General features: G+C 39.0%; 1 protein-coding gene across 8 annotated transcripts in view; it reads right to left on the minus strand.

Moving 5' to 3' along the window:
• Nucleotides 1-88: 88 nt before the first annotated feature.
• THG1L (tRNA-histidine guanylyltransferase 1 like) overlaps nt 89-25,823 on the minus strand; it is a 32,916-nt gene continuing 7,181 nt past the window's right edge. For 2 of the 8 annotated variants that reach the window (XM_045036307.1, XM_045036306.1), the window contains exons 4-9: nt 9,909-9,997; nt 6,348-6,524; nt 5,197-5,366; nt 4,089-4,177; nt 2,851-2,958; nt 89-1,566 (exon numbers count right to left, since the gene is read on the minus strand). In XM_045036307.1, coding sequence (XP_044892242.1) covers nt 1,405-1,566; nt 2,851-2,958; nt 4,089-4,177; nt 5,197-5,366; nt 6,348-6,524; nt 9,909-9,997 — 795 coding nt within the window. In that variant the 3' untranslated portion in view covers nt 89-1,404. Of the gene's footprint in view, nt 1,567-2,850; nt 2,959-4,088; nt 4,178-5,196; nt 5,367-6,347; nt 6,525-6,679; nt 7,102-7,246; nt 7,920-9,908; nt 9,998-25,823 lie in introns of those variants that run through there. The other 6 variants (XM_003981308.6, XM_019839775.3, XM_045036308.1 and 3 more) reach the window with 6 other exon arrangements.

Below are 25,823 nucleotides of genomic sequence, written 5' to 3' on the forward strand. Positions count from 1 at the left end.
TGTTTATCCTGGCTTACGTAAAGGCATATATACGAAAGTTGGATTCATACACTGTATTTGTATGAGAAAAATAAGTGGAAACGTAGGCCAAGGGAGTTGAAACCTTTATTTTCTCAGAGATTTTTATCAATTACCAAACATGCACCATATTTCTTCCTGTGCAGTGAGTACATGAAGGGAAAAAAATGATTCCAACAGATGGAGTATCAATTAGCGGAGGATGAGACCAGCCGTTGCCTTCAAAAATACATTTTCTTCGTGGCTGTGAAGTCTGCGATGCAAGACCAGGCACTAAAATGTAGACTGCCTCTTAATTCCTACTAGAGCCAAATAATTTTCCTCTGAATATGAAACCAGGACAGCAGGCAATGGGAGTTCTCTCACCACCTCCCCCCACTTGAGGGGGACCCCTCGCTAGTGGTGGTTCTCGAAATTACTGCTGCTGTCCTCCGCTCTTCCTCCCCTGTCTGCAGCTGGAACTGACCCATCTGCAGCTGGAACTATTAGGTGTCCTCTGACACCTGCCACTTGTGACCCCAAGGGAAGTGCTAATTCAAATGCCAGTGTTCTGATTACATAGAGGCTACCTGAGAATCCTTTTCAGGAATCCAATAGGAAGGGGACTTTTAAAACTGAAGTATCGAGAGAAAATGGAGTAAATGCTTCTCCCTTCTTGTTCATTCACTCTCACACATTTTCTTTCTTTCATATATACACATAATTCCTTTTCTTTTTAGAAAGAGGTTAAGTGGCCTTGGAAATACCCCTGGCAAGACGACGATCATGCTGACAACTCCACAAAATCAATCTATGGAATATTCATATAAAGACATCCAAACTACTACTCATTTGTTCAGCCAAAGGTGCCAACTTGGTAACTGGCACAAAGCGCTCATTCTCCCTGGAATTCCTGAATTCAGAGGCATCTGCAGCCATCAACCCATTACTTATCTCCAGGTCAAAGTACACGGGTAAGAAAGGTGGCTTTAAAGGTCAGTGGATTCTGTAGCTAAGAACAGGTGGCTGCGAGTAAAGTTTGGGTTCATCATCTACCATAGGTGGAAAGAGCTGGACACGTTTTTATAAGATTTATGCCACAATGTAAAAATGATTCATTCTGCAAAGCATAAAGTAGTTCTTGCTTTATAAAAATAGGACCACAATTTTTTTTTTTAAATGCACTTCTACAGAAGGAACCATGTTCCAATACTGCAAAAAAAATGTTCTACTTAAAGCAGAACAAGATAACCACCCCCATACATCCCTTCTTTTCCTGGTCCCTTTCCAGTCAGTCATGTTATTCCTGGCACACTGTTCTTGGTAGTAAGGATCCTAGGGCCACCTGCTGCCAGGAAACTTAGGGGTCTTGCATGGTTAAGCATGCCCGGACTGAAAAGCAAAGGATCAGCTGTCTTCATCTAGGATCTCTGGATGTTCCTTCCAGAAAGCATCCCCAATAATATCGCAGTATAAAGGCACTGGCTTAATCCTGGTCCGAGTCACCGCCATCTTTTTTCCTTCTATTTCTGCTGGCAGCTTGACTTCTTTTGTTGTGACTTCACCCACCTACAGATAAAAGTTAACATGTTAACACTGTTAATTGGGTTTGGGAGAGTAGAAGGGGATATGCAGGAAGTTGACTTATTTTATATACTTCCGACAAACATTTTTCAGGTAGATATACAAATACATATCTCAACATACATGAATTTGTTTAAAAACTTTTAAAAAGTTGCTATATTCTGAAAGAAGGTCTTAGGAACAAAGGAGTAATTCCATGTTCCTTATTAACAATAAATATAGGGGCGCCTGGGTGGCGCAGTCGGTTAAGCGTCCGACTTCAGCCAGGTCACGATCTCGCGGTCTGTGAGTTCGAGCCCCGCGTCAGGCTCTGGGCTGATGGCTCGGAGCCTGGAGCCTGTTACCGATTCTGTGTCTCCCTCTCTCTCTGACCCTCCCCCGTTCATGCTCTGTCTCTCTCTGTCCCAAAAAAATAAAATTAAAACAAAAAAAACCAAAAAAACCCAAAAAAAAAACAAAAAAAAAAACCCAATAAATATAGAATTAAAGGTTTTTTTTGTTTGTTTGTTTTTTTGCTTCTCTCATCTGCATGAAGAAGTATCCAAGTCTGTGCTAAAGAGCAAATGTGGTTTTAAAATACTAATAAGCTGAAGCTGCCAGTGGGGAGGACTAATTCTTAAGGTACCCCTTAACACCCGAAAACATTCATTAAAAAAAAAACAACTAAATGAAGGAAATAAATTTAGAGAAATCATTATGCTCAGAAGCTGGCACAGAGAGAAAATATTGGTAAAATTAAGAATTTAGGTAAAGGTACAGAATATTAAAGTATGAATATCTAGGGAATCTCAAGAACATTCTCCAAGTGGTAGAACGCTCATATACAATGTTTCCCTATGCCTCATATTATAGTTGTCATGGGACGGGTGGACCACTTAATGATATTATCCAGTGTGGAAGAAAGTATTTTTTAAATGTTATATGAATGCAAAAATCCTTCTGTCTGCAGTGTACTCTGTTATGGGGTTTCATTTGATTTGGAGAGCTTATGACACAGGAAAATAAATGAACTAATTCTAAAATCTGTGATTCTGCTTATAAAGAGAAATTCCAGACAACAAAGATCACTAACAAACTGACAAAATTAGTAGCACTGACTGACAAAAAAAGCATCCAAAATAATATAGAGTATCTCATTTAAAAAAGATCTAATTCATGTTAATCAATGGAGTCACATCTTTATACATGTGGTAAGGGACACACAGTTTGGGATGGGCACAGGCTCTCTTCTTTCTGACCTCCATTTTAATTTGGACACAACAGCATTACCTTCTGCCATATCAACACAGTCCCTTTCCTATACATCAGTGGCTCATTATTGTAGTTGATGTTGAATTCAGAAAACAAAATCTCATTCTTGTCTGCTGCAAGAGTTCCCTGAGAAAATAAAGATATAAAAAGATTTTTATGTCTGCTCTCTGCCCTCACCCTACCTATCCATTCCACCCTCTATCTAAATTTCCACAAACAAAAAAGTGGAAGGGTTTTACCAAATATCTTATAGATACTAATGAATTTCAATTGTAAGAGCAGTTTAAATCTTATTTAGATGTCTAAATTCATAAAACTGTCTTCTGTAGCAAACAATTGGCTTCAAAAGTCACAACTGGGATGGGGTGACAGGAAAGAGTACTATTCTGTACTATGTAATGTATGTTATCTTATTTGACCCTCATTGCCATCTCCATTTTAGAGAGAACTCTGAAGCTTAGAAAGATTATATAAATTGCCTAAGGCCAAAAGCTGCTTTTATTCTTATAAGAATCAAAATCTAAACTCAGCTCTTCCAAACTCGGGATAGATCTACCAATATGCCAATTATTATTGCTATCTCTAAATCTTCACCATTACTGTTAATGACAAACATGTATTGTGTAATTATAATGTGCCAGGCATTATATTAAGAGCCATAACAACACATCACCTCATTTCAGTTAGTCATCCCATAAGTAGCACTGGTCATCTAATGATGAACGCCAGTGTTTATTATGGTTTATGTGCTTCATGCCATTTAATTCTCACAATAAACCTATGCAGTGGGAACTGTTACTTCTTACATCTTACCTATAAAGAACTAAGGCAGAGAGGATAAAATTAAATAGAAGTCCCCGAGTACAATTATTTGACTTCCAAAGCCTATACTCTTAACAATACACGCACCCAGAAGGGAATGACAATGATAAAGATGCCAAGTGGGACTGATGAAAAAGAGCATGTGCCCTGTCTAAAGAAGGCAACCAATATGCAGCCCCAGCCACGCACTACCACGTGGGAATGTAGAGCCAGTGTCACCAATTCCATTTTCTAGTTGAGGACACTAAGACTCAGGGAGAAGCAGTAACTCATCTGGGGTCACAGAATAAGCAGGTAGCAGAGCTGCTACTAGTAAGATCTTTATATCCTTTCAAACCAAAGCAGTAGAGAGCTTTAAAAGAATACAAAATGGCATGGGAGAGTGTACAGAAAACCAACCCCAGGTGAGTATTAATGCAGTTAAGACCTCATACCTGTAATCTCTCTTGGGCTTGTACTGGTGTTAGTCCAGACTGTTGTACAAGTGCCCAGAAAACTGTATTATAAAGATTATTGACGTGACCTGTGAGGAGAAAAGAGTAGCACTGTTTATACAGATATGATCTTTATGCAATACTCATGTTTCGAAGAACATTAGAACTCCACCTCTCTGGGGCGCCTGCGTGATTCAGTCAGTTAAGCGTCTGACTTCGGCTCAGGTCATGATCTCACAGCTTGTGAATTCGAGCCCCACATTGGGCTCTGTGTTGACAGCTCGGAGACTGGAGCCTGCTTCAGATTCTGTGTCTCCCTTTCTCTCTCTGCCCCTCCCCAACTCTCTCTCTCTCTCTCTGTCTCAAAAAATAAACATTAAAAAAAAAATTAAAAAAAAAAAAAAAAAAAGAACTCCACCTTTCTCCTCGAAAGGAGAGAGATCTCGGAGACATTTAGTGATTTACCCAGAACCATACACTGGGAAGATGGGGGGAAGTGGTCAAGTATAAACAAACTTATTACCTAGAAGTTTTATTCTCTCATTTCACTTATGCTGTGTATAAACTGGTTAACTTACACATTAAACTTAGGAATACTTTCAAAGTTATTTTAGATTAATCCTAGCTCTTTTCCAGTTTTTCTGGGAAAATCAAGATACACCAAATAAGCCTCACAAACATGTCATCATAGTTGTGTAAGGCAGGAGTCACAATTCAAACACCCACTGAGGCCACCATGAACATAAATGCATAAAGCAGAGTAGGTGACCCATGGAGAACAAGAGAGAATGGTACAGTTTATGGCACATTGGCTTCTGCGTGTGTGTGTATATATATATAAAGGCAGCAGTCACTACATAGGTAATATCTAATACTAAGTGGGAATGTAGACCTAGTATTACCAGGTCTCCTGATTTTTCCCAAAAAAACTGGAAATCGGGAACATTTACATGAATCTTCCAATTTTTCAATTGTTTTCAACTAATTAAAAAAAGTACAAAATACTGCATTTAAACAAAATACACATGTGCCAAACCTGTATCAAATCACCACCTCTAATATATGGAACTGGTGGTTTAACTACATCTGTTTATTTGGTTTCACTTACAATCTGCTTGCCGCCAACTGAGGTAGTCCTTTAAGGTCTGGTTGTTAGGATACACTATGACTCTTCCATCAAAGCCTGGGGGATACAGAAGGGGCTGGTCCTCAAAGTAATCTCGCCAATAAAACACATAGCTGGAGGCAAACTGGGAAGCCACATGGGTCATGAACTTACTTGCAGAAGTAAGGCACATTGGGTGGAGCAAGAAAAAAGAAAATACATGATATTAATTCAAAACCATGATAGAGCCTGTGTGTGCAACAGAGTGATTATACAAAGTGTCCAGCAAGCCAAGAGATAAAATGTGCTGGGCCAAGAAAAACTAAGCAGCCCGCCTCTCTTTCCAGTCCAATAAGTAACTTACTAATACTGAATTTTTGTATGTGGGATGTTATGTGAATTTATGGTTAAGGAGGGTTTTTGTGTGTGTGTGTGTGTGTTTTTTTTAGCCTTGGAAGGAAGAGAACCATTGTTTTAAAAAAGGCAATTCATTATATGCTTTCTTTTCTGTGACAGTTTCGATATATTGCCAAATGAAATATCAAATTTGTCTATTTTGAGATCCTTCTTAATTAAAAATTTAAGCAATATTGTAAAGCACATATAGGCTGTTCTTGGCTAAAGCCAACCTAGGAATTATTAATATTATTATATTCTAACGGTGTCTGTTTCTAGTCTTAATGTTCAGTGCCAGCCAGATCTATGTAGAAGCTAAGGTGATGAGGAATGAAGCAGAAAGAATCAGATAAAGAGGCTTATGTAATGCTCACATAAAAGATAAAAGTACAGGGGCGCCTGGGTGGCTCAGTCGGTTAAGCGTCCGACTTCAGCCAGGTCACGATCTCGCGGTCCGTGAGTTCGAGCCCCGTGTCAGGCTCTGGGCTGATGGCTCGGAGCCTGGAGCCTGTTTCCGATTCTGTGTCTCCCTCTCTCTCTGCCCCTCCCCCGTTCATGCTCTGTCTCTCTCTGTCTCAAAAATAAATAAACGTGAAAAAAAAATTAAAAAAAAAAAAGATAAAAGTACAACAGTCTAAACAGGAAATATACATTCTGCAGTTGGAATATTCCATCTGCAGTCTGTAAGGCACCAATTAAAAAAGGCAAAAACCAAATGCTGACAGGAAATATTCTCAAGAGCTAGGACATGGAATTACCTGGCTCTTCTTTTAAACCAATTGCTTTTCCGCTTGAACACAAAGCTGTACTCATCACTCTGTCCATACGCAATCACAATATCCTCCAGTTCTGTCATTACAGTCTGGGCACATTTGGTCATCAGGTGGAGAGCACGGCTGTCATTAGGTTTTGCAAAGTTGTGTTTCTCAGCAAACCTTTATAGAGGGAAAAGGGCATGAATGGAAGAGAGCTTACAACCTGACTTATTTAAGAAGTCTACTTTATTCTCGCCCTGACCAACTGAGAAAAAGGGGCATAATTGCTAAGTCTCCATTCCCTGTTCTGCGAAACAGAGATAAAGTATACTTACTTCACAGGACTGTTGTGAAGATTAGAGGGAGGTAACAAATATAACTATGCCTGGCTCCTTGGAAATGCTCAACAAGTGATAAGAACCATTATTAAAATAATACTTTTAAGAATTAAATTCCCATCTTTCTGTTACATTTCTTTTTTATTTTTCCTCCCGCGTATGGCTAGTTACTGATAATCAAAGAACATACTATAAAGTATTGCCCACAGCAAGACCTAAAAAGGTCTGTAAGCAGTCTGCCTTCAAATATAACTAAATAGCCGGGCAACTGGCTGAAGAGCTGAAATGCTGCACTGGGGACTGACTTTTTCCACCAGGGCCTTGCTAACAGGTCTTAGCTCAAGGGCGCCGCAGGCCAGCTGCTCATCACAAGAGCACTCGGCCTCAGTTTAACTACTCAGACCGCGCCTTCAAGCACCTGGTAGCTAGTGCGTAGGGTGAGGCTCAATGCCACGCGCTCATTGGCTGTCGCGTTACCCGGTAACCAAGAGCTGCCGCCACAATTGGCGTTCCATTCCCCGGAAGCCCTGGGGCACCTTGCTGCCTCAAACCAAACTCGCTCACCGATGGAAATTCCTGCCGTCCAGCCGCACCACCACCCAACAGTGGGCCAGGCAGGTGTCGTCAGCCTCGAAGTTCCGCACGTACTCGAACTTGCTCTTTGCCATGGCCGCCCCCAATTTCAAGCACCGTCTCAGAGTAACGGAAGTGACGGCCCAGCAGTCGCGAACTTTCACATTGCATGCGGACCACATTCGCCCCGCGGAAGGAAGGACCAAGAAAGCCTCGCCCCGGAAGTTCCTGTGTCTCTTAGTGGCCGCTCTAGCTGTAGTGGAGGTCCTCATCTCTCTCGCCTCTCCTTATAGTTCTTAATCCACTTCCGGGCGTGTAAGAAGCGTTCCATTGCACCTTTTGTACTGCACACGGTTGTCAGATTTTCTCCTCCGTCATGCAGCAAGTCACTTTCACGAAGTGAGATTTTGTAAAAATTTTCTTTCTGACCAAGTTTGAAGGTTTAGTTGTGATTTTTTTTCTTTCTAAATAGCATTTATTAACTTGCAGAAAATGTGGGATATACCGGAAAATATAAGAAAATACTTCCCATTTCCCCTCTCCCTTCAAAGCATTGTGAATGGTTTCTTCCAGTCACTTTTCTCTTTGTATTTGTATTTGTACACAGGGAACACACAAAATTGTAATCATACACCTATGCGATTTTTGTATTTTCCACTTAAACCTTGAGCATTTTCCAATGTCATCAAATATTCCAAAGGGTGATTTTAAAAAGAAAAATAGGATTTTATTCTGACACACGGGCCTACTAAATTAATTTACTCAACTTTTGCACGAAGACCCAACCTTTAATTTCTTTTTGCTGGTAGATAATAGTAACATTAAACCCTAATATTTTTTATGATGCTTTATGATTTATAAAGCTCTTTTGAATTCAGTACTTATTTTTTTATCCTCAAGAAAAATTTTCAAATAATATAAAAGAATATATGATGAAGTCTCTCACTGACTCCTAACTCTATACTTCAGACAATGGCTGTTGCTAGTTACTTGTATATCCATCCAGGAGTAGATAGAAACATATATCTACATCTGTATCTAAATCTCTCAAACTGTTTGAAGGCAACATGAAGAAAGGAAGGATGTGAATGTCATGAATTTATGCCCTGGCTCTGCCACATAGTGACTATGTGACCTAACATAAGTTACTTTTTTTCTCAGATTTCCCCTTTGTTAAGTGAAGAAACCAATTCTTCCCTTGCTACCTCTAAAGTTACTGTGTGAGCATTAGAGAACATGATGGGTAGCATTTGTGGTATGGATGTACAGACACACTGGTATAATAATATTCCAAGGTGATGTTAATTTGCAACCAAGATCAGGAAGCACTTAGAGGAACAGGTTAAAACACACCAGGAGGAAATAGACAAATTCACAATGTAGAATCTTATATAAGATTACTGACCTGACTTCTTAAAAATATAAATTTCATGAAGAATAAAAAAAAGAAAAAATGAAAGGAAGGAAGGATGGGAAAAGGTAGGACACTGTTTCAGAATGAAACGGATTTAAGAAACATAAAAACAAAACACAATGTGAAAATCTGGAATGTATACTGGCCTGAAAAATATTAAAGGTAGTTCTAAATCCACTGGGAAAACATGCAGTTAAAAACAGCTCTAGATTTCAGTGGTTTACAAACAAACATTTATTTCTTGCTCAAGTCACTCAGGTTTCTGGCTTGGCTACTGCTATGCTCCAGGCAGATGTTCTGATTTATGTGTCTTCTTATTCCAAAACTCAGTCAATGATTCAAAAGGCTTTTGCACCATAGGGGAACATCTTGCTGTTCACATTATGTTTGCTAAAGCAGCATAACAACAGAGTCAAGTGCAAAGATTGCAGGGCAGGGATGTATTATCTTCCCACAGGGAACGGAAAAGTGAATAATTTTGAACAATAATGCAATCTACTGCAACTGTTCATTAGTTGATATTAGGGAATTATTGTTAATTTTAGTGGCACAATAATGGTAGTGTGCTTAGGCAGGAGAATAACTTTATTTTTAGTTTTTAAATTTATTTTTAAAATTTACATCCAAGTTAATTAGCATATAGTGCAACCATGATTTCAGGAGTAGATTCCTTAATGCCCCTTACCCATTTAGTCCATCCCCCCCTCCCAAAACCCCTCCAGCAACCCTCAGTTTGTTCTCCATATTTATGAGTCTCTTCTGTTTTGTCCCTCTCCCTGTTTTTATATTATTTATGCTTCCTTTCCCTTATGTTCATCTGTTTTGTATCTTAAAGTCCTCATATGAGTGAACTCATATGGTATTTGTCTTTCTCTGACAGACTAATTTCACTTAGCATAATACCCTCTAGTTCTATCCACATAGTTGCAAATGGCAAGATTTCATTCTTTTTGATGGCTGAGTAATACTCCATTGTATATATATATATACATGTGTGTGTGTGCCTGTATATATATGTATGTGTGTGTGTGTATGTGTATATATATATATATATATATATATATATATGTATGTATATATATACATATATATATATATACCACATCTTCTTTATCCATTCATCCATCGATGGACATTTGGGCTCTTTCCATACGTTGACTATTGTTGATAGCACTGTTATAAACATTGGGGTGCATGTGTCCCTTTGAAACAGCATACCTGTATCCCTTGGATAAATACCTAGTAGTGCAGTTGCTGGGTCGTAGGGTAGTTCTATTTTTAATTTTTTGAGGAACCAGCAGGAGAATAACTTTAATCTTAGAGGATACCTGAAGAAAAAGTGGCAAAATATTAACATTTACTGAATCTAGGTGTAGTCATATGGGTATTTATTATATTATTTTTTCTATTTTTCTACATATTATGCATTGTGTCACCCAAAAAGATATGTTGAAGTACTAACCCAAGATACAGTGATGTAACTTTATTTGGAAATAGGGTCTTTGCAGATATAATCAATTAGGATGAGGTCACTAGGGTGGGGCCTTAATCCAATATGACTAGTGCCCATATGAAAAGAGAAAACAGAGGCACACAGAGGAAGACCACCAAGTAGAGAAGAAGCCAGAGATTTGAGTGATGCATCTATAAGCCAAGGAAGGCAAAGGATTGCCAGCCATCATCAGAAGCTAGAAGAGAGGCGTGGAAATGGGTGCCATCATTATTCCCATTTTAAAGATGTGGAAATTGAGTAGAGAGAGGTCCAGTAATTTGCCTAAGGTCACAGATCCAACAGGTGGTGATGCAAGAATTCCAAACCAGGGGTGCCTGACTGGCTCAGTTGGAGGGCATGCAACTCTTGATCATGAGGTTATGAGTTCAAATCCCACATTGGGCAAAAAGTGCGCGCGCACACACACACACACACACACACAAAGAATTCAAACCAAGCATTTTAACTACAAAGCCCATGCTCTTAGCTACTCCTCAGTATTATCTCCCCTTCTCTCTCTGTCTTCATTCACCAGCGTTACAATAGTTACTGCCTGTGTCAACCCGGCAGAAATCAACCAATTCAGTACTTCACTGAGTCTTCAAATCAAAAGGTACATGAATCATCCAATCCCTTAATTCTCAAACATAATTTATTCATATACAGCCTTTGTGAATTTTGTCATTTCCATATATTACCTTAGTTAGAAATATTTTTCTTTATGCCAATTCTCTTCATTTTAAATCTTTTTATTGGAAATGAACATACACATGCAAAAGTACACAAAACATGATGTAACCAGTACTCAGTCAAGAAAGAGAACATTGTCAGTTGCCAGGAATCCATATCAATTATTATTACCTCTCTTTTCCAGAGCTAATGGCCTTCTTAACATCTATAACTTTTTTATGTTCATTTTTTAAAGTTATCTCTCTGCCCAACACGAGGCTCAAATTCACAATCCCAAGATGAAGAGTTGCATGCTCTACTGACAGGAAGCCAGGCACCACAGTTATGTTTGTTTTTGGACATTACATAAATGAAATCTTGCAGTAAATATTCTTTGGCATCTGGTCTCTTTGGATCAACATTATGTTTGGAAGATTCAACCGAGTTGCAGAGTGTAACTGTAGTTCATTTATCTTCATTCTTCCATAGTATCCGATTGTATAACTATACCAGTTTATCCACGGTATTATTGAGTAGATATTTAGATTGCTTCCATTTTGGGAGTGATTATGAAAAACACTACTCTGAACATTCTTGTACATGTCTTTTTGTGTACACATGCCTGAATTGGGTATATACCTAAGACTAGAATTTCTGTGTCATGGAGAATGCACCTGTTCACTTTTGGTAGATAATGTCATACTTTTTCCAAAGTGTTTTTACCAATTTCCATTTCTCCAAAGAGTATGTGACTTGCTCCATATCCTCACCAACACTTGATATTGTTAGTTTTCAAAAAGATTATGCTGCATCATTCTAACTTATATGTAGTAGATCTTTCAAGGAGTATATTTCCATGATGATTAACAATGTTTAACATTTTTTCTTACACTTATTGGCCACCTGGATATCCTTTATTGTGAAGTATGTGTTCAAGTCTTTTGCACAGTTTTTCACTCACTATTTAATACTTCAATTAAGTATTTGAAAGAGAAATTATTTGAAAGAGAAATTATCTGAAAGAGAAATTCTGTCATTACCATAAATGGAAAATTAGCATCACATGTCAACAATAGAGGGTGACAATATATTAAGATAAATGCAATTCCAGGATAATGCTCATGCTTTGTGGTAGGATTTTTTGTTTTCTTTTTCATTTTGCCAACAACGAAAAGGAAGCGCTGAACATTACCAGACATTCTCAAAGTCATTCACGAAGCTAGTTGCAAAACTTGATTTGATTCAGAGTTCCCTTTCCCTTCCAATAACTGATAAAAACCTGGAGAAGAAGGGACAGGTCAAAAGCCATAACAACTCTCCTGAGGTCTCCCCCAGGTTTATCAGTTAACACCAGGGACCATTCATTAAATATCTACTCTATGCCAGGTCCTATGGTCATATATTAGCCACATTGCTTTGGCTATCTGATTTATTCTGCACAGTTGTTCATTGAGGGTGGGTTTTCCAGTGTTGGTGTGTGGCTTCTACCCTTGATAGCTGGAGCTCCGCCATTATATCTATGTTCCAAGAAGGAAGAAGGACAAACGGGAAGATAGCAAAGCTCACACCTCCAAACCAAATCACGTCTCTTTATCAGGTTTTTACTAAAGCTGCACAACTTCTGCGTATATATTTTGAGCCTTCCTCATCTGCAGTGGAGCCTGGGAAATGTAGTTCTTTTAGCTGGGCACTTGGCCATCTCCAATAATATAGGATCTTTCTTTCTTTTCAAAAAAGAAGGGAGAATGCTATTGCACGGACAACTGGAAGTTTCTGCCACAAAAGCCACTAGGGGTTATAAAGGGGTAGCCTAACAGGCCCTGCACCCTGAACTCTAACTCCCAGCCTGCTCCCCCTACCTCCCTCAGCCACTTTATATATAAAAAAAAAAAAAAAAAAAAAAAAAAATCAGGGCACCTCAGTGACTCGGTTCAGTGTCTGGATCTTGATTTTGGCTCAGGTCATGATCTCAGAGTTGTGGGATCCAGCCTCACATCTGGAGTCTCAGGTCTGGGAGAGGAGTGGGTGGGGGGGTAGTGGGGGGAAGAGGGAGGAGGGGGAGGAGGGGAAGGAGGAAGAAGAGGAAAAGGAAAATGAGGGAGGAGGAGGAAAAAAAGAAGGAGGAGGAGGATGAGAAGAAGAAGAGAAAGAGGAAGAGGAGGAGAGGAAAGAGAGGGCAAGGGGGAGGGGGCAAGCAGGAGGAGGAAGAGATGGGTGAGGAGGGGAGAAGGAGAGGAAGAGGAAGAGGAAGAAGGAGGTGGAGAAGAGAAAAAAGGAGAAGGAGAAGGCAGAGAAAGAAAAAAAAAGAGACAGATGATTGGTTGGAAATTCCAGGGGAGATGTTACATTCTTCCCTCCCCATACTTCCCTCCACCACCTGCCTTGAGTTCCCCCACTTCCCATCCCCAGAATAGGTGGGGGAACTCGAAGCAGGTGGTGGAGGGAAGTATGGGGAGGGAAGTTGGGGGAGGCTTCAAAGGCAGGCAAGAAAGGAGTACTAGTTCCTTACTTACCAGCTGGGGACCTGAAGAATTTTCCTGGTGCTATCACTGTAGCAGGATATCAGGAGAGTTACTTGGAGGTCCTGATAAGTATCCCTCTCTTGCTCCCCTTGAGTTTTGGGTATATGTGAATGTAGAGACCAGTGACTACACCATATTTGGAGGTTTCTGGAGCAGACTAGGCCAGTGTATGAGAAGGATCAGCAATGAGGTATGCCTGAAAAAATGACAGAGATACCTCACTGCAGTCCCCCTCAGCCTTTGTGCGTGTGTGGGGGGGTCATCATCATCACTGGTTCCATAAGAAGCAGCTCAGAGGTTGGGGTAAGGGGGGGACAGGAACTGGGAATTGCCTTGAGCCCAATGGGCAAGTAAAAGTCATCCCTCCTATAGAGGGTCTGAAGAAAGAGAGAGCTGGAAGGGCCAAGAGGAGATATGTGTTCCTCTCTAAGGATCCTTGGAAGATCATCCTGGTGCTAAAAATGGCCGCAGGATAACCATGCACCATGCCAATGTAGGAAGAGAGAAGACTTCCCACCACAAGGTGGAAGGTCAACTATGTAAAAAGGCCTCTGCTTTGCCTACACCCCAACCCAGCCCTCAAAGGGAATTAAATTTTGAAAAGAGGAGGGTGATGCAGAGGATCTCAGAACAAGATTGTGGCTCCCACCTCCATTCCAGGTTGTTGGAGTGGGACCAGAATGAAAGAGCAGGGTCTTCCACTCTAAGCCCCTTGAGTAAGAAGCATGGCCTGTACTGGGGGTGGGGTGGTGGGGGCACTTGTCACAAAAAGACAAATACTGTATGCTTCTGGAAACTCAGTGAGGTATGTAGTCAAATTCATACAGAAAATAGAATGATTGTTGCTAGGGAATAAAGGGAGTAGGGTAAAGGGAGTTATTGTTTAATGGATAAAGGATTTCAATTTTGTAAGATGAAAAGAGTTTGGAGATTGGTTGCACAACAGTGTGAATGTATTTAACACTACTGAGATGTACACTTAAAATGTTAAGGTGGTAAATTTTATGTTATGCATATTTTGCCACAATTAAAAAAACCTAAAATCCTGCACACAACAGATATTTGTAACCTAACTGGACAATGATTTCTATTTTTAAAAATTTCTATTACTTAGAAGATCAGTTATCACTGAAGCTGACGAAATAAAAATAATTGCCTTTGGTGTGGAAGTCATATTCCAATTTTTCTTCCCTAATGCTGACTCATTTCATTTGTACTAAGAGCTACATTATGTAAATGAAATTCAGGGTGGAAGGGGGTAAGAAGAAGGAATAATTTGTCTCTAAAGTCTCCTTTTCTGTTCTAAACCACTCTAATCAAATTTCTGGCTGGGAGTAATGTATACACTTCCAGGAATAGACTGCCTAGCTCTATCATGGTTTTGAGGCAGATAAAAATACCACTACATACCAGGATTTACATGGGTGTAAAGTTTAGAACTATTATTCTAGAATAAATTCATGATTACCAGGGCCTTGAAATTGCTATAATATATTTGCTCTGTATTTTGATATGTAGCTTACATAGGTCAGAGTGAATGGATTTTATTTTAAATAGTCATCAATTATGTCTTTAAATGGACATGTTTTGTCAACTACCTCGTCTTTCTCTACTTAGTAGAAGTTCCGGAAGTCGTGAGGATCTGGTCACTGGAGGGCTTAGAAAAAGACATTAGGAAAACAGAAAGGGGGAATTAGATGTATGTTTCCTAGTCCACTTGACCTTGTTACCACTTAATCCCACAAATTTACTCATTCATTAAACTAGTATTTCTTAATTTCCTACCATGTACCATGTTCACTGGGATGCAACAGCAAACAATACAGCTATGGTGCCTACACAATGGAGTTCACGGCAAGCTGAGGAAGACAGACCTTAAACAAAGAGTTTCACAAGTAACTGTTGGACTACATTGTGTTCAGTGTTGTGAAACACGTTGCAGGCCCTGCCCTGACTGGGCAGCTGAGCATGGTCCATGAAGTTTTATCTGAGGAAGCAATATTTAAATTATGACCTGAATAATGAGATAAAAAGACAGCTTGCTTCATATGTTCCTGGAATTGTGGAATTGTTGAATTTAATGTTGAATAAACATTTTGCCAAAAGATTTTGCTTGTATAACATTTTGGAAAAGAATCCAGAGTAATATGAGTTTCCATACCATGGATCAGCCATTTAAAAAACACATATTGGGCACCTAAAATGTGTAAGGGCACTGGGCAAGGTACTGACTGGGAGGATATAATAAATAACAACAATAACAACAACAATAGTAATTTAAAAAAATGCTTTCTAAGTGTAAGAAACTTAAGAGTCTCCAAACCATAGTCTCATACATTATCCTATTTTTTCCCTTTCAGTGAGTCTGTGGAAGGCAGAACAATAATTCTCTCCATAAGAAAGGAAACCAACTTTGTGGGAACTGTTTAAATGATTTGCCCAATGTCTCATGGCTTCCAGAACCAGGATTAGAACCCAGTCCTTCTTTTAGAAAAAAAAAAATTTAATGTTTACTTATTTTTGAGAGAGAGAGAATACAAGCAGGGGAGGGGCAGAGAAAGAGGGAGACACAGATCTGAAGCAGGGTCCAGGCTCTGAGCTGTCAGCACAGAGCCTGATGTGGGGCTCGAACCCACAAACTGTGAGATCATGACCTGAGCTGAAGTCAGACACTTAACTGACTGAGCCACCCAGGTGCCCCCTTAACTGACTGAGCCACCCAGGCGACCCCTAGAACTCAGTCCTTCCAATGCCAAGTCTAAGTATTTTCCACTCTACCACCTTGCTTTGCTATGTTTTAAAGGAACAAACTAGATAGCTGTTGTTTTTGCCTGCCCAGCATCCCTCTTTCTGTCTTATGGCAATGGCATCCCAACTGTCTTTCCCCCACCAGACCATTTGGTTTATGTGGAGAATACCCTATCTGACATTTGTTCCAGGGTAAGCACATGGTCAAGACCACGCTAGTGTCTCAGTGTGAGTTAGAAAAAGGCCCCCTCTCCTGCAGACATAGTTGTGCACCGGGCAGAGGTTTGGTAAGTGTTCTCCACACTGGATTTAAACCTCTGCTTGTCCTCTCTGTAGTGACCAACCTGCACAAATATGATGACCTCACCAATAACTGAGACCTTCCCAGTAAGGTTCAAAGATGTGCACCTAACCTAAGCCAGGTCATTGAGACAGTCTGACATTCTGCTAGAATGACTACGAAAATCAGATTCTCTTCCTATTAGAAATGCTATACTGGTGATCACATTGCCTTCAAGACAAAAGAGGCTGCCCATTGATTAGGCCTATACAAAAGGAAAAAATCTGAAAAATACAGAAAACAACTTCTGATGACATTGAGTTGAGCATTGCGCTTAGAGCCAGTGCTCAGAGTGCTGCTCCTAGACCCTTACAAGTTCCTGGAGAGCAGGGACCTTGCTTAATATTTTTCAAAGCTGTATCCTCTGTGCCTGGAATAGTGCCTGGCACATAAGAAGCAATCAATAAATAACTGCTGAAAGATTAAGCCAGTAAGTTCCTTTTTTGTATATGAACTTGGGTTTTTAGAAGCCTCAATTCATTGGGGGGTGTAAATAAATAACTTCTTTTTTCCCAATAACCGCTCTCTCACCTTCTCCTTTATTCATGGTTAGCAATTCCCTTAAAGAATCTTGGCCAGATCCCATACTTCCCAGTAGGTGAAATGTATTAATGTTGGTATTAAAACATTGGTCAAGAGCACTGTGCTCCTCCAAATGCAGGCCAACTCTCTCCCTCTCAGTCCTATTCTTCTATCAACTCAGTGCGAAGAGGTGATTATAGCAGGCCTGGTTCTGGCTTCTTTAGCAAGCCCTTCAGGGAGGTAGCTAGCTTAGTAGGGGCTTATGAAACTTAGAGGTGGGCTACTTCACACTTAATGTTCTCAGCTTTGGGCCTTTGGTATAATTTAAGAACAACAGGAAAAATCACACCCAACATCTTATTTAGCAGTTTGAGTTGGATCAAAAGCAATTCACATAGGTGAGATGAACTTGAAAGAGAATAGGATGACCTTTGGATAAATTCAGGAGTATGAGTAATACATGCAAGGTAGACTGAGGTACGTGAGGAGACTGACAAAGAGATGGAACGTACGGAGTGGAAAACAAACTATAAGAGACAACATCAGACTTGAGGATATCAGGCACGAGGTAAGGACTTTAGCCTTGCTCTATCTAACAGTGTTTTAGGAAAATTAATCTGGCTATGGCATGAAGGGTACATGAAAGGAAAAAAAAAAAAAACCCAGGGGAAGCTAGGCCAACAGAGAATCTATTTTAACACTTCAGATATGCAGTGCTGACTAAAAGGAAGACAGGGATGAAGAAACAGAAAAGAATTTGGCATTCATAAAATGTTCTGAGGTCCTAAATCACAAAGATCTTTAATCCTTTTTAGAAAAGCCAAGGCATTAAGATATCTTTAAATAATTACAGATATTATTATTGATACAGAGACAGAATCATGTTCAATGAAGTATAAATTCCACCATATAACTAGGAGTTATTTATAGGGCTGCATCTTGAATGTTCCATGATGATTTGGCCCTGAATGGGCCATAAGTTGGTAGTGAGTTGATACAGGCAGATATATTTCAATTTATTTTTTTCCAGTGACTGGGCTGCTTTACTGAAGAAAAGAATTTGAAATCTTCATGCCTATCTAAAAGTGGAATCTGGAATGTGAACTGACTTTCTATATAGCTTACACTGTTACTCATTCTTAAGTGATGGAAATTAAAGGTAAAAGAAAATCCAGTAAGTAATTTGCTTAGGAAGGATTATTTCCTAATCTGAGTTCAATGAGATCTTCTTTTTCATTTTAACAAAGGAAAAAAAAACCTGCATAAAAAATACTGCTACCCATGCTTAATTTTTATTACTGGTTCTGGCTAATTGGGGATCAAAAGTGGTTCCTAGAACACTCATACCTCTAAATATTTCTGACATAGCTTGCCTCTGTTTCTGTGGAGAAACATAACATTGGGAAGAGAATTCAAAGGATTTCAGAGACTGAACCACACTGCATCACTGACACTGCATGCATTTATACCATTTAAGGAAATCTTTTCTCTCTGTGATATTTTGTTTATGAAGATCACTACTTAAGAACATGTTCTTAGGCAAAATCTCACAAATTATTTCCCTCTTTGACTCATCTTAGATGCAGTCTGGAAGTTACCTTCCTCTTTAAATTACTACATTTAAAAGTACAATTCTGTAATTATAGATTTTTATGATGAGTAACTGCAATATAAATTAGGATCAGAGTAACTCTCTATATAAATATAACCAAAGTATCTTCACTCCTGAACTATATTTAGGCTTTGTTTTATACATGTTTGAAGATGAACATCATCTTTTCCATTTCCACACTGAATTTGGGCCAGATTTATCTTCATTTTCCCAGTCAACAGGCTTAGAATCCAAAATTGGGAATCATCGTTGGCTCTTCTCTGTTTTCCTCCAATAATAATGGTTAAAATGTTTACTAGATGCCAGATTATTTATTGAGCCCTTTACATAGAGCATTTAATAATATACTCCAAACAGTTCTCTTAGGTATATATTGTTGTTTATCCCCCATTTTATAGCCTTATAGAGATTAAATTATTTGCCCAAATCACATAGCTAGTAAATGGCATAGCCAGGATGGAAAGCCAGAAATGTAATGCCAGAGTTTATGTTCTTAACCAATTTTTCTACAATGCCTCCTAATAACATCATAACATTGGTTTATAGATTTATCCATTCCATTACTTATTAATTTATTTATTCATTGCACAATACTTCTTAAGCAGTCATTCTACAGACACTGTAGAAGTTGCTAGAAATTAAGAAAAGGTCCCTACACTAACAATTTCAGGAGAAAAACATGTTAACAAAAAATTAAAGTATATTACAAATGTTTAACAAATGCTATTTTCATTCCTTCTATCAATTTGGATGCTTCTTGTTGCAAATAACTAGGAGCCTGAATAATAGAAGCTTAAACAATACAAAAATTTACTTATATCCTACAGGGAAATTGAGTTTGGCAGTTCCAGGGCCCCTGCAGTGGCTCAATGATGCCATCGGGATTGGAACACTTTTAATACTTCTGCTTTACTGTCCACACCATATCAGAGAGATCTCTCCTCATGTTCACAAAATGGCTGCCATAGTACCAGACATCACGTTCTCACACTATAACATCTAAAGTGGAAAGGAAGTGATGAACACAAAAAAACTTTCTTTGTACATCTGCTCTCTTTTCTACTAGGGAAAATGGTTTTCCTCAGAAGCATCCAATAGACTGCTCCTTATGTCTCAGTGGAGAACCTGGGTCACGTGCTCACCTCTATACCAAGCTCAAGTAAGGGAACAGTACTTGGGACAGTGTCTTCTAAACAAAAGCAGGGTTTTGTTAGTAAGGAAAAAGGGAGAATGGTGGAAAAGTAGGCAATCGATAGTGTTTACCATATCCTTTTTCTAATATGAATGCCAAAACAGAGGTATATAGAAAGTGCTGTGAAAGAATAGATTAAAAAAATATTTTATTCTACCTATGAGATCTAGAGATAGCTTTTTTAAGGAATTGTACATTTCAGCTGAGTCTTGAAGGGTAGATGGAAGTGTACCAGACAAAGAACCAGCATCTCAGAATATCAGAGATAACAGACCTTAAAGAATATTAGAAAAAATTACACTGAACATGTACATCTCCTTCACAGTATTTTCCAATTCTGCCTCATTTCTTTCTATGACCTCTGCCTCTAGTCAAGTCAAAACCAACAGTTCTTGGCCTCTTTGCTTTGGCCAATAGTGATTTTATGTGGTAGGAGGTCCAAGATAATAAAAATGCAAGAACCACATTTTTGCCAGCTGACCAAATGCTCTTTTGACCAAATAAGATAATAAAGGACACAGTATGTACACTGTGAGGGACCTCAAATATTTGTTCCTTTCCCAGCTACCTTTATTTCTCTTTCCATCTTTCTCTTTTGTTAATTATCTTCCATTCTTATTTCAGAGAATGAAAAAATTGAAAAGCTAGAATTTTGATTCTTCTGATAGTAATAAAATAGAAACTATAGGATACCATGTGATAGAGACCAAGGAGCCTCGCTTTTCGCTCTTTATTCAGGACAAAAATTATGTTACTAATCCTTTCTTATGTAACAAATTATCCTAAAACTTAGTGGCTTAAAACAATCATAAGTATGTATTGTCTCACATGGTTTCTGTAAGTCTGGAATTCAGGAGTAGCCTAGCTGGGTGGTTTTGGCTCAGGGTCTTTCACAAGGTTGCAATTAACATGCCAGCTGGGTGTGTAGTCATCTGGAGGCTCGAATGGGACCAAATTATCTGCTTCCAACATAATTTACTTATGTGGCTGTTGGTGGGAAGTGGCAGTCCTCCCCACGTGGCCTCTTCATAGGGCTACTTGGTACATGGAGGCGGGCTTCAGTAGCAGACAAAACACAGATCGTTAGATGGAGTTAGGATAAGTAAATATGAAGTGAGCTCCAGTCCTTATTTTACATCACATACAAAGGAAAATCACACACAATAAAGACCTAAATATGAAAGGTAAGACTATAGAACTTAGTGGAGGAAAATATAAAAGAATCCTTTGGAGAAACTTGAGGTGGGAAAATATTTTCATTTCCTTTTCCTTTTCCTTTTCCTTTTCCTTTCCTCTTCCCCTTTCCCTTCCCTTTCCTTTCCTTTATTTCTAGAGAAAGGGAGATAGTGTGTGAGTGGGGCAGAGGGGCGAAGGGAGGGAGAGAATCCCAAGCAGACTCCACGCTCAGCATGGAATCCAATGCAGGGCTCAATCCCACGACCCTGGGAACATGACCTGGGCCAAAATCAAGAGTCAGACACTCAACCAAATGAGCAACCCAGTTTCCCCAAGAAAATATTTCTTCAACAAGACTCTAAAAGCACAAGTTATAGGGTAAAAAAATGATGGATGCAACTGCATTAAATTAAGGATTCCTGTTCAACAGAGGATATCAGAGATAAATGAACAGATGGGTCACACACAAGAAGATATCTGCAATGTTTGAAGATCAATAATAAATAAGGGACTCCTGTGGATCAACATGGAAAAAGCAGGGAACAATAATAAAATGATAAATGATTTGAATATGCAGTTATTAACTGAGAAGGCCAAAAGACTAGTAAGCTTATGATGAGATGCTCAGCCTTTCTAATGATCAGAGAAGTGCAAATCGAAACAATAAGATACTTCTATACTCCAATAAGATTGGCAAAATTTGTTGAATAAAACCAAGAGTTGGTAAAAAAGTAGAAAACAGGAAATCCTCGTGTGTGCCACTGTTATGAGTTTGAAGTCAAACAGACACCTGAGAGAGCAATCTGTTCATTAGTGAGGTGGTGTGTGTGCATTCCTAGAACCCAGAAATCCCACTCTTGGATGTGTCTGCACAGAAGATGTTGTACAGGTTTATGGGGGCATGTCCATGACAACACTGCTTGTGGCGGGAACTTGCCAGAGGCACCCTAGGAGTCCATCAGTAGAGCAATGCAGAGGTAACAAGTGCTTGACAGAATCCAGAATTCAGGAGCTCAGAACCAGATGTACCTATATGGCATGGACAGATATTTCTACAGATTTTTCTGCTTCACAAGGGTAGAAAGTAGATCAGTAGTTTCCAGGAGCTGGGGAAAGGAAAAATGGGGAGTAACTACTAATGGGTTTGAGGTTTCCTTTTGGGATAATGAAAATATGCCAGAATCAAATAGTGGTGATTGCTGCATACTAAAAAACACGTACTAAACATATTAAAAACATACTAAAAACTACTAAATTGTACACTTAAAAAATAAGCTAAAAAATCAGTAAACACATCCACTGGAAAAAATACAGATAACCCAGAAGAAATTTTAAAAATTATGCTAAATGAAAAAAAGAAACAAATTGAGTCTGTATCTAAGATGATATGTGTAAATTAAAAAACAAATACATGTATCCACCACTGTATATCACTCAATGATACATATATAACCAAAGATACACTAACTACATTAAAGTGGGTGCCTGGGGGATGGGGGTGAGGGAAAACAGAATTGGAACGGGAATAGAAAATGGTGAATAAAGAAGTGTCATAAAATAATAAAATAAAACAGGAATAGGGACTTCAGTAGACAGACTAATGCCCCTCTAAAGACATCCATGTACTATCATCCTAGGAACATATAATTACGTTACCTTATATGGCAAAAGGAACTTTGCAGATATGACTAAGTTAACGATTTAAAAACAGGGATATTATCGTAGATTATCTGGGTGAGCCCAATGTAATCATAAGGATACTTAAAAGATGGCAAAGGAAGATAAATGAGCCAGAGAAGATGATGTAATGATGGAAGGCAGAGGGCATGGAAAGTCAGAGTGATGCATTTGCTGGCTTTGAAGACGGAAGAGGTCCATGAGCCAAGAAATGTGGGCAGCCTCTCAACAGTGGGAAAATCAAGAAACGGATTCTTCCCTAGAGCCTCCAGAAGGAAAGCAGCCTTACTGACTTAGTTTTTGTCCCATGTGACCTACTTCAAATTTCTGACCTCCAGAACTATAAAGTAATAAATTTGTGTTGCTTTAAGTCATTAAATTTATGGCTCCAACAGCAATAGGAAATTTACACAGGGACTTGCCCATAGCAAAGTTAATACTCTGCTGGAACTACAGAGAATAATGAACTCAACTATCTGTACTAAAGTCCAAAAAGAAAAAAAAAATGTCTGTCTCCCCCCATAAACAATTAGTACTTGGTTCATTCTGTATTTGTTCTAAGAATTAGCATGTGGTGGCAATTCTAAACCTTAAAAAATTCTAAAAATTTTTAAATGTAAGTTTAATCAAATTCATTTCACAATTTTGTAAGGATAAAAAGGTACCCCTTTCTCACCAGTTACTATGGATATTTGGTTCCTGTTTGTATTAACTGCTTGGGCTGCCATAACAAAAAACACAGGCTGGGTAGCTTAAAAAACAGACATTTATTTTCTCACAGTTCTGGAGGTTAGAAGTCCTAGATCAACTTCTGGCAGGGTTCACTCTTGGTGAGAGCTCTCTTTCTGGCTTATAGATAACTACCTTCTTGCTATGTTCTCATATGGCCTTTCCTAGGTGTGTTCTCAAAGAGGGTGGGCAAGAGAAGAGAGCTCTCTGGCTTCTCTTCTCATAAAGACACTAATCCTATTGGATCATAGTCCCAACCTTATGACCTCATTTAAATTTATTTAGTTCTGTAGAGACCCTATCTCCAATACAGCCACACTAGGAGTTAGGGCTTCAGCATTTGAATTTTGGGAGTCACAAACATTCAGTCTATAATACCGGTTTAGTGGATCCATTTTAAGTAATCTTCTTAGGACATTTTTGTGACCTTAGACAGTGTTGTTATTAATTTAAATTTTCTGTTAAAAAGATAAGCTGTATAGGGGCGCCTGGGTGACTCAGTCGATTAAGCGTCTGACTTCGGCTCAGGTCATGATCTCGCGGTCTGTGAGTTCGAGCCCCATGTCGGGCTCTGTGCTGAGAGCTCAGAGCCTGGAGCCTGCTTTGGATTCTGTGTCTTCTCCTCTCTCTGCCCCTCCCATGTTCATGCTCTGTCTCTCTCTGTCTCTTAATAATAAATAATTTAAAATTTTTTAAAAAATTAAAAAAAAAGATAAGCTGTATAAGAGAAGAGAAATCATTTGTTTTATCTTCTGTTATGTTCCCAGTACCTAGTACAGAGCTTAGCACATTTTAGGGGTTCATTAAATATTTGCTGAATTAACAAGTTAATCAATCAGTGAATGGAAACTCTCCTTTAGGCTTTTAGTCAGTGACTGGTAGCAACCACAGAAAAGAACAGAGCTCAAAACGTTCTGCTGCATATTCTCTCTTATGAAAAGAGAAAAGAAATGGAAATGTATTAGTTTCCAAGGCTGTTTTAACAAAGTACTGCAAACTGGGTGGCTTAAAACAGTGGAAATTTTTTCTCTCATGGTTCTGGAGACTAGCACTTTGAAATCAAGATGGAGGCAGATTGATTCTTTCTGGAGGCTCTGTGGGAAAATCAGTTCAATACAGGACATTTCTCCAACGTAGGCATAGAGAAGGCCAACAGGGGCACCTGGATGGCTCAGTTGGTTGAGCCTCTAACTTTGGCTCAGGTCATGATCTCGTAGTTTGTGAGTTTGAGCCCTGCACTGGGCTCTGTGCTGACAGCTTGGAGCCTGGAGCCTGCTTTGGATTCTGTGTCTCCCTCTCTCTCTGCCCCTGGCCCACTCACACTCTGTCTCTGTCCTCTCTTTCAAAAATAAATAGACATAAAAAACATTAAAAAAATTTTTAAAAAGAAGACATAGAGAAGGTCAACAGACACATGAAAAGATGTTCAACATCACTCCTCATCAGGTGAATACAATTCAAAATTACAATGGAATATCATCTCACACCTGTCAGAATGACTAAGATAAAAAAACACAAGAAACAAGTCTTGGCAAGGATGTGAGAAAAAGGAAGTCTTTTACATTACTGGTGGGAATGCAAACTGGTGCAAACACTGTGGAAAACAGTATGGAGGTTCCTCAACAAGTTAAAAACAGAACTACCCTACCATCCAGTAATTGCACTACTGGGTATTTACCTAACAACAACAACAACAACAAAACAACAACAACAACAAACATGAATTCAAAGGGATATATCCACCCTTATGTTTCCTACAGATTTATTTACAATAGCCATATTATGGAAGCAGCCCTTAACCATCAACAGATGAAACAAAAAGGTGTGGTGTGTGTGTGTGTGTGTGTGTGTGTGTGTGTGTGTGTACACACACATAATGGAATATTATTCTTCCATAGAAAAGAATGAAATCTTGCCATTTTTAATGACATGAATGGAGCTACAGAGCATAATGCTAGGTAAAAAAGATAAATACCCTATGATTTCACTCATATGTGGAGTTTAAGAAACAAAACAAATGAGCAAAGAGAAAAAAAAGAAAGAAATAGAGACAAAACAAGAAACAGACTCTTAATTATAGAGAACAAACTGGTGGTTACCAGAGGGGAGGTGGGTGAGGGGATGGGTTAAACAGATGGTGGGGATTGAAGAATACACTTCTCGTGATGAGCACTGTGTGATGTATGGAATTATTGAGTCACTACATTGTACACCTGAAAGTAATATAGCACTGTATATTAACTACACTGGAATTTAAAAATAACAGTAATTTTAAAATAATACATAAAAAATAAAATAATAAAATCAAATAATCTCTATTTTAAGTAAGCATGATTTCAGGGGAACCTTGGTGGCTCAGTCAGTTGAGTGTGTGACTCTTGATTTCAGCTCAGGTCATGATCTCAGAGTCATGGCATCAAGCCCTGCCTCAGGCTCCCTGCTGAACATGGAGCCTGCTTGGGATTTTCTCTCTCT

Source organism: Felis catus, chromosome A1 (assembly GCF_018350175.1).
Source record: "Felis catus isolate Fca126 chromosome A1, F.catus_Fca126_mat1.0, whole genome shotgun sequence".
Taxonomy (NCBI): Eukaryota; Metazoa; Chordata; class Mammalia; order Carnivora; family Felidae; genus Felis; species Felis catus.